Consider the following 13,056-nt stretch of genomic DNA (forward strand, 5'->3'; position numbering starts at 1 on the left):
GATTTAATGAGGAAAAAAGTGATAAAATCTACAAAATAACATTGCTCAAATATGAATCCAACCACGGTCATTGTGTTGGAAAAAATAAAAGAAAAATGACATTATTAAGAATTAGGTTTTAAATATTCTATTCTTTCCGTCAAAAAAAAAAAAAGAACAAAAATAAATTCCCAAATATTGTTTTATTTTTTTAATCAATCAAAAAGAAAAGAATAGGGATGTTTATAAATGCTGTCCAATCATCCTTAATTTATTATTATTATTTTTATTGAAAGGATTATTAATTGTTATTTATTGTTTAATATTTTTATTGGCACCGTCCCAGAAGTACATATATACAATAGGCCGTTTTTCGCTGGGGTTTAGGGTTTAAGCAACAGAAAACGCAGACGCTTGTAGGATTTTCGCGTCCCAAAACTTAAAACCCTAATCCTCAAACACACAGTTCCAGTGCAACCATGGCTTCAACAATCGCTTCGCAGTTGCAGGCAATCAAAACCTTGACGCTGTCCGACTCCGAACCTCTCAAGAGACCTTTCACTCGACCCTCCATCATCTTTGACCCCAAAGAAGCCGCCGACATTGACATCGACTCCATTTTCGCTATTGCTCTATCAGGTAAGATCGACTCTATCCTCACTTCGTTCTCCGGAAAGTTTTTCCCGAGGGAGTTGGAGGTGATTGGCGAGCGGGTTCTTGATGGTCTGTTTGTTTGGAAAGGAAGAAAAGGAGGGGAAAATTGGGACCTTTTTATTTCGCGTTTTGTTTGGATGTCTTAGTAACATTTTCCCAAAAAACAAACATGATAACCGACAATTATGATTAGTCTTATTCTCATCACATCCTCTTTGTTTTGTGAGAAAGTTTTTACCGGGAAAGTTGAAGATGGGTGATGAGTGTTTTTTAGTTGCAAAAGGAACGGAGAGGAAAATTGGAATGTTCTATTTTGGGTTAGTTTGTTATTGATGAAAATGGAACTTCTGAGGAACTGAACAGCAGAAAGATAGTCGTAAAGGATTTTCCTCAAAACTTGACTGAAAAGGCACCATAGGTTTTCCTACTAAAATTCCATTGCTTTTGATGGATAATATTTCTTGGAAAATTTCCCAAGAAAGTTGAATATGCATGATAAATGGGGGCCTTAGTGCTCTCTTTGGGTGCAAAGATAAGAAAAGAAGAGAAAAATGGAATATCTTGTTTTCGGTTAATTTTGTATTGATGGGAGTGAAGTTATAAGGAATTGAAAAGCAGAATGAAAACGATTTGGTGCTTCTTTTTCTCAGTTTCCTCAACAACCAAACAGATTATTAAGAAAATAGATGTCAGTTTTAAGTGTAAAAGTGTTTCACAGAAATCAATTGAAAGGGTACAATAAATGTTTCGTATAATGTTGGTGCTAAAACATGGCACAATCAAGTCACTAAGCTAATAAGGCATCTAGGCTCTCAGTGGTGGTTTTTTCTTTTCTCTGAAGAGGCATAATAGATGTTACATATCATTTTGGTTTTAATTTTTAATTTTTTTACCACATTTTTCCAGCAACCAAACAGGTATTAAAGGGAATTTTTTTTTCTAGGAGGATGTTTTAGCCATAGAATTCTGTGGTAGCAAATGATCTTCATGACAAGGAATTTCTCAAGATAATTAGAACCTTAAGAAAAGCCTTCCTTTCCTGGGATGGAAGCAAGTGGGGCTGTAATGGTGCAATTTGTCTGTTTTTTCTCAATTCAGCATTTCTTTTTGTTTGAAATTACTCTCTTTTAGGTCAGAGGTTTAAGAAAATCTGCAATTTGATTTTCAGGTTTAGAGGCTCTTGTGGGTGTAGATGAACGTTTTCAAAACTATAAAAATGATTTATTCAGTTATAAAAGTAGAGAATTGGATAGAGAGTTGATGGGCATGGAGGAAAATAACCGGATTAATGCATCAATTAATTCGTACTTGCGGTTACTTTCGGGACATCTTCAACTACCGTCCTCACTTAAGACACTTGAGTATTTGATACGTAGATACAAGTAAGTAACCTTCAATAATCCTTCACTTTTATGTATTTAAATTTTTCAGTGTTTTTTGTTTTGCATTTAAATATTTTTTTGGTGGTCTAATTTTTTTTTTTGTTATTATTTTTATTTTGTTGAGATTACAGGATTCATGTGTACAATATTGAGGAACTGATTCTATGTGCTTTGCCATACCATGACACCCATGCTTTTGTTCGAATTGTTCAGTTACTCAACACAGGGTGAGGAAATTATAGTTCTTAGAATTTGGCATTGATACTCTAGTTTATGAATTTTTCATATTCTGATGTTTTATCTTCTTGTTATGTAGAAATAGTAAATGGAAATTTCTTGACGGGGTTAAGATCTCAGGTGCACCTCCACCTAGAAAGGTTATAGTGCAACAATGCATCTGTGATTTGGGGATTTTGGAGCTTTTGTGCAACTATGTGAGTGTTTGTTTCGCATCTAAGTTATCTGATGATCATCGTCTTGTTATGGTTGTAAAACAGTTTGAATTGTATCTAGTTGGCCTCTTTCACTATCTTGTCATGGATGTCAATGAATTTTGATTCTTTTGTCATAGGCATCACCTACAAAGAAATTTCAGCCTTCAAGGCCTGCGATCAGCTTTTGTACCGCTGTTACTGTTGAAGTTTTAGGTTCTGTCATGACTGTGGACAGTGATATTGTGAAGAGGATTCTTCCCTTTGTGACTTCGGGACTTCATTCTGGTTCAAAAGGAGGTCCAGATCACAAGGTGATGTGAAAACTTATTCTTGTTCATATATAAGGTAGACACTATATTAACTGTGCCTTGTGTGGAAAATAGTTCTCAACTTAGATTTTTGGTTTTTGATTTACATTTTCATAGCCGACTTTCAGCCTAACAAACAAAATCTTTCCTTATTGTTTTGAGAGTAAAGGAAGTTCTCTCTGTCCGTTGACCCAAAAATCAGTAACTGATTTATCCTCACTCTTTTGAAACTGGAATTTTAAGAAAACGTGAAAGGAATTGTGGGTAGATTTCATATTTTACTAACTTGGGTTTCTAGACTGTACGAGCAAATTCCTTTAGGCATGTGCTACTTGTTAGGAGTAAATCCCTATTTATGAGGGCACCGGTTTTTGGTGTTTCCTCTTCTCGTTTAATATACTTCTTTTACTTATCAAAAAAAAAAAAAATCCCTATTTATGAAAACAATAACACAAGAAACATAAAATGGATAGAACATGTACAAAATTTATAGTGGTTTACTCTTAATGTAAGCTCTACGACCACTTTGCCGCTGTGAATTTTGCACTATGATAAAAAAAATTATAGGGTGATTTCATGCCTTACAATAATCGTCTCTCCGTTGTTTCCCTCACACAGGCCCTAATATTTCCTTATGTAATGCAAAAATTAGGGCAGACTAAAATATTTATAGAATACCTAAAATAACCCTTTAAACAACCCCCCACCAACCTTACTGCGAAGGTCAACTCATAGTCAAAAGTCCATATTGCTATAGAATTAGGCTACTCTTATCCTTGTTTACTCCTTTAGCTAACCAGACAAAGGATCGGTTGGCTACATGGGGGATGTCATAGTAGAGTTCCTCATAGAGGATTTCGGGCCTCTTTGAGTTGTATCCTCTTGGTTCTTGTTTTGGAATTGTTTAGATGTTGTATTCTGCTTTCTTCTTTTGTAATGACTTTGTACTCTTTAAAGGATAGTTCATCCTTTTTGTGCTTCAAATCCATCGACAAGGGTGAGAAATGGGAACCCTACATTAGTGGTAGCCTATCAACCAAATAAGTAAATAAATAAATAAAGAATATGAGGTGTTGTAACAAACTTCTATGAGTGTTCTTATTTAGAACGGAGGAAGAAAAAAAAAGAGATTTTGATAGGGGTTCACTACTTACCTTACATAGAACTTGTTTGGACCAAAATATGATTGTTGTTTGCAAGCCAAAAGTCTAGCCTGACTTGAAGTTTGTAAATAGGCTTTTTTTTTTTTTAACTTATTTTTTATATGGGGATTAGAAATCTAATAGGAGCGAGATTATTTGGTGGTCCTTTCCTACATCACCATGGAAGTAGAGGCCTCCTTAGCATTACAATCACTAGATGAGGAGAATCATTCATATTTCTAAAGACATGGAATATCCTTTTGAGAACTAGATCCATGAATTAGCATTTGAATTCATCAACCATAGGGGAGCCATGTGACTTGGCTTTTTGTAGGGATAATTGTCTCCTGTCTTATTTACTTATTTCATTAATGATTTCACATCAATACCTGTCTATTCTTTTATATCTTGTTTTAGTATCAATATTTCTTATTTCCTATTAAAAAATAAAAGATGGTAGTGAATTGGTGTCAACTCAGGAATGAGGGAGCACTAGTGCTATCTCTTGCTATATGAAGGTTGCAAATGTTGTTTGACTAATAGAAGCTCAAGAAGGCATCAAATTCAGCCCGGATAACTTGGAGAGAGATGTGTCATTTTTATTCAATGTACTCAATTTCAAGAAGACAAGTTATATAGAAATTTACAGTTTGGATTTTTGACATGTCAAACCTTTACCTTAAGTTAGTTTAAGATACATTATATGCTTTCACCTAACACCTTAAATTTGCAGGTCCAATTTGTTGTGCAATAGGGTATCTAAGTGTTGTTCTTTTAATAAATCATGAGTTGGGGCCTCACTGCTTGTTCATATCCTTGCATATATTGAGTCCACATGCAACTTATAGGAGGTTGCATGGCAGCTTAGGGGTTTAGGCTTTGGCTTAAGTAGGCTTCATACATATTGTTAGCTTATCACTTTGCAATGTAAGCTTTGGGGCCTGATTGGTAGCTTAACGTGTTGTTTTGCAAACTCTGTAGAGCTTTGAATAGAGCTGTATTAGGAGGCTTGTTTACATACTAGATCATAAGTCTCATATGACATGGATTTCCGTTTCATGTTTAGGCTCATATTCATAATTTTGATTAGTTTTAAGTGGCTAGTTGACAGATTTTATTGTTCTTTTTATAGGCTGGTGCTTTGATGATTGTTGGTTTACTGGCAAATAGAGTACCACTCTCTCCTAAACTAGTTAATAGTTTTATTCGCTCAATTGCTGAGTTAGCTGGAGAGGATGAAAGGGAATCAACTGACTTACAATGGTTCCGTATGTCGCTCATGGCCTTAATCAACCTTGTACAGGTATTACCAGTTAAAGTTGTTATTGTCTTATCATTTACATTTTTGTAAATAGTGGTCAAGGTTTTTGCTCTCTTTCTTCACTGTCTCTGAGATGTTGCTAATTTTCTTCAATTTTTTTTGCGTTTGCATTTTCTTGTTTGTGTAGTGTTTTTTGTTTTGCATTTGATAGAATCTGTCTTATTTTGCTTCTGATAATATATGCTCTATCAAAAAGTGGCTGGATGTGGCAGTATAATAAAAATCATCTACAAGGTGGGGATATGCCCTAGAGTACTGTAAAACAAGTTAAGAAAAAGGGAAAAAAAAAATTACTATAACTAATCAATGAAGTTGGAGTCTAGTTCCCATGAAAATTATAAATTTGGCTTTCTATTGAAACCCAAGAAGCCACATTAGATGTCATGAGCCTCTCAGTATTGTAAATATTATATGATCCCTATCCTTCTGGATAATTTGGAGAGGTCATGGTCATTTTCCAAAGCTTTCTAAGTTCTATCGTTATTTTTAAAGCTTGTGGAATAGTATGAGAGAGGTCAATCCGAATCAATGAATGGATTTTTTATCTGTTGTTCACTCACAAAAGTTATACAGCTATGACACTGTTGCTTGCCCCAGTTTTTTTGGATGGGTAAAAGCAATTCTATTAGAAGCGCCAAAAAGTGTATACGATGTATACCAGGCCAAAAAAGGGAGGGATACACAAAAAACCAACTGACAACCCAACTAATCAATGAAGTCAAATAAAGACAATAAGTTGGAGCCAAAATGCACCCTGACCTACTCCAAGAACATGTATATAGAAGATCCTAAAATAGCTTGGTCTGTCAAATCAAAAGCTTAAAAGGGTATTTGGTTTCTCTCCTTTCATAGGGTCTAAAATAAGTATAAAAGAGCTGCTTTCCACGTCTTCTTCACGTCTTCTTCCTTTTCTTCTCTACAAAAGCACCTTGCCAGCTAAGGAGAGCATTCTTGATTGAGAAAGGCTTTACCCACTGTGTATTAAAAAGATGAAAGATAAGATGCTACAACATGATTGCCTTTGGACAATGAAGGAAGATACGATTTGCTGATTCCTTTTCACCTTTACACAAATAACATCTACTTGGTAGGCATCGACCCCTCCTTTTTGGCTGATCTAGAGTTGGAAAATTTTCTCAAACCTACCCCTCCTTTTTGGCTCTCATTGGGACCTAAGGATTCCACACAATACCTGTGGGGAATCCCTTTAGAAAGTGGCCTGCTAAGGAGAGAGTAAAATGATTTAACTGTAAAGGTGTTTTGCTTTGATAACCACAAACCATGACATCCTCAGTGCCCCTTTTGATCACTTGCCCTTGCAACCTTCTAAGCAACTCTTTCACCTCTCCCAATTCTTAATAATTTATTTGTCTTGTGAACATTGGATTCCAACAACCCTCTTCCCTCACCTGCTCCCAAAATTGGTCTACCTAGACTTCCTTATCAGAGGCCAATGAAAACAACTTTGGGAAAGCCTCAGCTAGGGAATCCTCCCCACACCACCTATCCTTCCAAAACCTCACTCTCCTACCATTTCCGACCCTAAAACCAACTATATTGTTAAATTCCTACCACCCGCTTTGAATCGCCTTCAAAGGGTCCATGTTATAACCTTCCTTTGAAGCTTTAGAACACCATTCCCTCTCTTCCACTCCGTACTTCCCTACAATCACATGTTTCCAAAGTGACTTGCTCTTAGAAGCAAATCTACAACACCATTTTCCTAGAAGGGCCTTATTTAGAGTAGACAACTTTCTAATATCCAAGCTTCCATCCTTTTTATCCAAGCCAACTATTGACCAGGTCACTAGGTGAGGCCTGCTTTGGAACTCTCCCCCCTCCCAAAGTAAGTCCCTTTGAAGCTTCTCTAATGTGAGGCTCACCTTACGAGGAATTACAAATAAAGACATGTAGTAGATTGACGGACTAGATAAAGTGTATTTTACTACAATCAATCTCCCTCCTTTTGATAAGTATTGCCTCTTACACAAAGCAAGCCATTTTGAAATCTTTCGTCCATTGCATCCCACATCTGTAAAGACTTAAAGGAAGCTCCTAAATGGAGGTCCAAATAAGTAGAAGGGAGAGAACCCACTTTACACCCCACCACCCTAGTCAAATCCTCTATATTAGAAACCTCCCCCATTGGGATCAACTCACTTTTATCCAAATTAACTTTTAGGCTAGAAATCGCCTCAAACCACATGAATGCTCAACTCAAAGGCTTTGATTTTTTGTGACACTTCAGAACACTAGAAAGCGCCTCCATTGCCACAATGAAAAGATAAGGGGATAGAGGATCTCCCTGTCTCAAGTCTTTAGAACTTTGGAAGAAACTTGTAAGGGGTCCCATTAATCAAAACCAGAAAGCAAACTGAGGAGATGCATTGCCTCATCCACTTTACCAACTTAGCTCCAAAGCCCATTTTTTCTATGGTTGCTAATAAGAACCCTCAGTTCACATGGTCATAAATATCATGACTACAATCATGACCCTACACATAAGAAACATGTTTGGAATTGCCTAGTTTGATATTGAGAAGATCCGTAGTCAAAATTTGCAGTATTTAGGGGAAGAATGCAACTACAATGAGAATGCAAGATTTTTGGATCATTTTGGTTAGGAAGCTCTCTCATTTTTCCCATCTTGAATTGAAAGAAAAACCAAAGGGAGAAACTCAAAATTTTAGAATAATGAAATTAAAATAAGAGGTTAGGTAATTTTTTTAACTTTTATTTTTCATTTCTTTTGTTAAAAGCCTAGAGTGATCTAGTCATTTTCCAGATTTCTGTTGGTTTTAGGTGTACATAATTATTAGTAATTTTAGTTAAAAGGACTTTGGAATTATGTATATGGATATTTCACAAATTAATCTTATCCATAATTTGTAGATCATTTGAGTTTGAAAATTTTTCATTTTGATATTTACTGTTCTATTGGCTTATTTTTAAACGGTGGATCATTTCAAATTTAAGTATGTAGGTTATGGTAATTTGCTCTAACTTCTGTTAAAGTCTTCACATTGCTCCTGTCCCCAAGGTGTTTATGCCAACTTTAACCAATTTCATTAATGCCATCTGGAATAAATTTTGCTCTCCTTAAAATTATATTGGAATACAATATATGTATTTTATTTATACACAATTGGGGATTAGATTCCCCTAAAATCTCACCTATAAATCAGAGATCTTATGCACATGTTAGCTGTGATTTGGAGGATAGACATGGACAAATGACACAACCAAAAACTTTGGGAGGAAGTTTATTGAAGCTATTGAAATGTGGAAAAAATTTTGAGTGTGTCCAAAAATGGAGTTTTATTTTCAAGCACTTTTGAGGGTAGTCAATTAATCAAATGAGCTAAAGTTAAGGCAATCTCTCCTCAATATGATTTAGGCATATTTTAATGAAAAAATAAGGCTCAAATGATTTCTAATAGATGTTTATTTTTCCGTTTAGCCACACCAATTTGTAACGGGAATTAGTATATGAAGATTGGTTTATAATCCTTTCTTTTTCAAGAAAAGTAGATAACACCTAATTAAAGTACTTTTTCCCATTATCAGATCTAATGGATTTTATTTTAACTTCAAACTATGTGCTAACTATTTTGTGAAAGATAGAAAATATAGAACTAACATTTGATTTGTTTTTCAAGAGGTATAATCAATTCACCCTGATAAAATCATCGATAAAGGACACAAGAAGGGGAATGTTGATTCTGTATTACTTAAAGGAAATGGAACATGATGATGCTTAGCTAATCGGCCAACCTCACAATGAAAATTATTTACATCCAATTTGTTGAATAATAAAGGAAGCATTTTTTGTGAGCAAAAAAAATGATGGATGCTCTAAACGAAGATGATGCAACCATATTTGAGCTTTATTCAATGAGAATTTTTCTGAAAAATGAGAGAGTGGCATATGATCACCGTTGCCAAAACTGGATCTAAGCAAGTATAGACCCTCTTATTTCTTAGCATGCCCAATCGTCCTCTCCGTGGCTCAATCCTGGATCACACAATGAGATGGGAAAAAGGTGATTGTACAATTCAAATCTTTAGTAATTTGATGAATTGACAAGAGGTTAGTTGAAAGTTTTGGAACATATAACACAAAATTTAATGTGAGAGCTCACAGTTGCTAGTGTGCCATCAACAACTTCAATTTTTTTATCCCTAGGACATGGATTGTAAGAAGAAAATTGATTTGAAGAAAAGGTCATATGATTAGCAGCACCTAATTCAAGGACCCAAGTACTTGGAAAACAGTCCTTTGAAACACCAAGAACATGAGAAATGGCATACTTAGCTGATTGGGCGAGAGAAACTCTTCTTGTTCAATCTACCATCATTTGAATCATTAGAAACTGAGATTCCTGGTTGGGAATTCTCTTAAGATTGAGTAATATGGGCTTGAGCATTCCTCTGTCTAGATTGTGCATATCGATTTCCATTCCCTTTACCAAATTTTTTTTGATAGGTAAAGTAAATTCATTAAGAGCCAAAAGGCTTGAGAAAGGGTGTACACGGAGTATACCAAATACAAAGAAGCAAAAAGCAAAGGGACAAACAAGCCTGAACCTTACTTGGTGGCTAGCCAGTTTACGAAATCTATCAAAGACAAAGTGTGTTCCTCTATATACACCCTAGCCCAATTCACAAAAGTGTACAAAAAAATGGATTTAATATCTTGATTATTCCTCTCAATATCATCGAAGACCCTCCTATTCCTTTCTTTCCAGATGGTCTACATCAGGCAGAGGGGGGTAGCTCTCCAAGCTTTCTCCCTTTTCTTGCCCACAAAAGATCCATGCCAACCCAGGAGGTTTCTTTTCACAAAGGAGTGCATCACCCATTGCACCCCAAAAAGGGAGAAGATCAGAAGCCATAACATTTTGCCTTTCTCGCAAAACAGAAGAAGGTGATCTGTGGTTTCCTCCTCATATTTACACAAAAAAAACCTGTTGGGGATGCTCCAACCAAATCTCTTCAGGCGGTCAGTGGTGAGCAGCCTGCTCCAAGCCGCCTCCCACCCAAAGAAGCTAGCCCTAATTGGAACCCAAGGCGTCCAAATAGTTCAGCCAGGAAGGGGGGCTTTGTGCCCCTTGAGAGTAAGCTATAAAAAGACTTGACAGAAAAGGTCCCATTCTTGTTCTCTTTTCACCGGAGCAAGTCATCCACACCTCTTCTAATGGTCAAAGGATGAGCTTAATAAGCTTTCTACTTCTCCCACCTCCTAATCATTAAGGTGTCTATTAAAACGAAGCCCCTAGCTACCCCCAACTTCGTCTTCCTCCCAAGCCTCAGCAACCAAGCCTTCTTTGTTGACGGAGAGATTTAAACAAGATGGGGAAAACTTCTTCCAGATATTGATTTCCACACCACAAGTCCTTCCAAAACTTCACTCTAGTGCCATCCCCTATGATGAAGCGGGAATGAGAATGAAAGTTCTCCCAACCATTTCTGATGACCTTCCAAACTCCCACCCCTTGTCGGTCTCTTACACCTTTGGAGCACCATCCCCCCTCTTGACGGTCATACTTACTAGAGATAAGTTGCTTCCATAGGGACTCATTCTCATTAGTAAATCTCCACAACCACTTCCCAAGAAGGGCCCTGTTAAAAGTAGCTAGACTACGAATGCCCAAGCCTCCTTCCTTTTTAGCGGCACAAATAGCCTTCCAACTCACCAAGTGAGGTTTATTCTCTAAGGCTCCACCGCCCCATAAGAAATCCCTTTGGATCTTTTCAAGCCTTGCACACACCCTCTTGGATTGCGACTTCCCATGGAGTTTCCAACAAGTCTCCTTTGCTTGCCTCGGTTTTTTGCAATAGACACACCATAAGCCATCTTTGTTGATTGGTGATCTGGACACTTCACTTCCTCTGTAATTGTTGTTTGACAGTATGGAGTTTGGCCTAATAGTGACAAGAGCTGAATCTTCTGTTGTTGGAGTGTCAAGCATAACACTTCTTCTTTCTTCTTTTGTTCTTATAATGGAGAAGACTTCATTTAGGGGAGGGCGATCTTCTTTTCCAAGGACTTGAACCTTGACTTGATCATATTCCACATTAAGACTCACCAAGAAATCAAATATTCTTTTCCTTTCAACAAATTTGAGCATTATGGCAGCATCTTCATTGCACTTCATCTTAATATTCTGATAGTAATCTAATTCTAGCCACAAGCTTTTCATGATATTATAGTATTTAGTGACAGAAAAAGTACCTTGCTTGGTAGCACCAATTTTGGTCTTTATTTCGTAGACGTGGGCAACATCTCTCACTTTGGAGTATGTTTGCCGAACAACCTTCCAAATATCTCTAGCCATTGTCAAGAACATGCACGTTCCCCTGATTTCTGGTTGCATTTAATTCCACAACCATGACATAATCATTGAGTCCTCTTCATCCCATGCAATAAACTTTGGGCTGTCTTTACTTGGAACAGGTCTAATTAGATGACTCAGTTTTCCCTTTCCCTTAAAAAACGTTCGCACCAGTGGAGACCACACCAAATAATTGCGGGCATTGAGTTTGAATGAATTTTGTAGATTTTGATATTCTGCAGAAGGGTTATTGCTAGTCAGATTGGATGATTTCTGATCCATTGGACATATGGGAGCAAATCAGAAATAGTTTTTGTAAATCTGAGAGAGGGGAAAATTTTACGAGACTATGCAGGCCAAAAAATTTGAAGGAAGGAGATGGGCATCAACAATTTCTGTTGCTAGCAATGAAGGCTGTACAAGTGCAGTGAAATTCTCAGCAATTAAGGCTAAGAAAAGAAAAACTTAGGGTGCAAAAGAGAGCACTAGCTCTGATACCATGAAATAAATTTTGTTTTCCTTAAAATCGTATTAGAATACAATATGTATAGCCTATATACACAATTGGGGATTAGATTCCCCTAAAAACTCTCCTATAAGTCAGGGATCTTATTTACCTATCTTCTATTATCTTGTAATCTCCCACATAAATCATATTTTACCAAGGGAAGAAAAGGAAAGAAATAAATGCAAAATTATTTAGAATCTGTCAACACCATCTTCTTCTGCATTTGCCATTTTCTCAATTTCATGTATTTGTTTTATGGATGCTCACCTTAGTTGGATTTGATTTGCTAGTTGCAATCTGTCGAAATATTACCAAAGAAGGCTGTGGAGGTCCTAAAAGAAATCAGGTAGTCCTTTTGGCCTGAAATATATATCAACAATTACGGATTTCTTTTTTATATATACATTATTCTTTTTGATATATATGTTATGTGTATGTGTATAATTACTTCTAATTTTTTTAGTCTCTTTATTTTTTCAACTCTTGAAGGGATCTTTCTGGGCTTCTTACTGGACTGAGCAAGGAGTTCAATATTGAAAAATTCTTGGCTGTGTTCTTGGATTCCCTGGTTGATTATAGGTATGAATCTAATTACGATTGTTTAATCCTTCCTTGTAGATGTGCCTTCTCTCTTCTTACTTTTTTATCAGTATCTGATCTGCTACATATTGCTCTACAACTCTTGTTGGTTGCAGTTCTTCTGATGATCTTTGCCATCGTGCTTTGATATCAACAATAGAGTCAGTCCCTGTGAAGGGATTTGTTTGTCGTATGGTCTCGAGGATCCTTCAATCCTGCTTGAGATTATCGCAGAAAATGGGTGATTCAGTATCACCTGAATCTGGTAATATTCATTTCATATATTTTCACAATTAATATTTGCTGTTTTGTTGTTAGAGAAAGATTTTTGATGATTATATACTTTTACTTTCATATGCTGCAGCAGTTAGATTTTATCAAATATTCTGTTTTAACTGTCTACAACTCAAGCTT

The 13,056-nt window shown here is 36.3% G+C and overlaps 1 protein-coding gene across 1 annotated transcript in view; it reads left to right on the plus strand.

The window, feature by feature from the left end:
• The first annotated feature begins 334 nt into the window (after positions 1–334).
• LOC100256070 (uncharacterized protein At3g06530) overlaps positions 335–13,056 on the plus strand; it is an 81,020-nt gene continuing 68,298 nt past the window's right edge. The window contains exons 1-9 of the mRNA XM_010663957.3: positions 335–618; positions 1,802–2,015; positions 2,147–2,242; positions 2,332–2,449; positions 2,587–2,760; positions 5,032–5,202; positions 12,354–12,409; positions 12,553–12,642; positions 12,759–12,907. Coding sequence (XP_010662259.1) covers positions 459–618; positions 1,802–2,015; positions 2,147–2,242; positions 2,332–2,449; positions 2,587–2,760; positions 5,032–5,202; positions 12,354–12,409; positions 12,553–12,642; positions 12,759–12,907 — 1,228 coding nt within the window. The 5' untranslated portion in view covers positions 335–458. The remainder of the gene's footprint in view (positions 619–1,801; positions 2,016–2,146; positions 2,243–2,331; positions 2,450–2,586; positions 2,761–5,031; positions 5,203–12,353; positions 12,410–12,552; positions 12,643–12,758; positions 12,908–13,056) is intronic.

This window comes from Vitis vinifera, chromosome 16, assembly GCF_030704535.1.
Source record: "Vitis vinifera cultivar Pinot Noir 40024 chromosome 16, ASM3070453v1".
Taxonomy (NCBI): Eukaryota; Viridiplantae; Streptophyta; class Magnoliopsida; order Vitales; family Vitaceae; genus Vitis; species Vitis vinifera.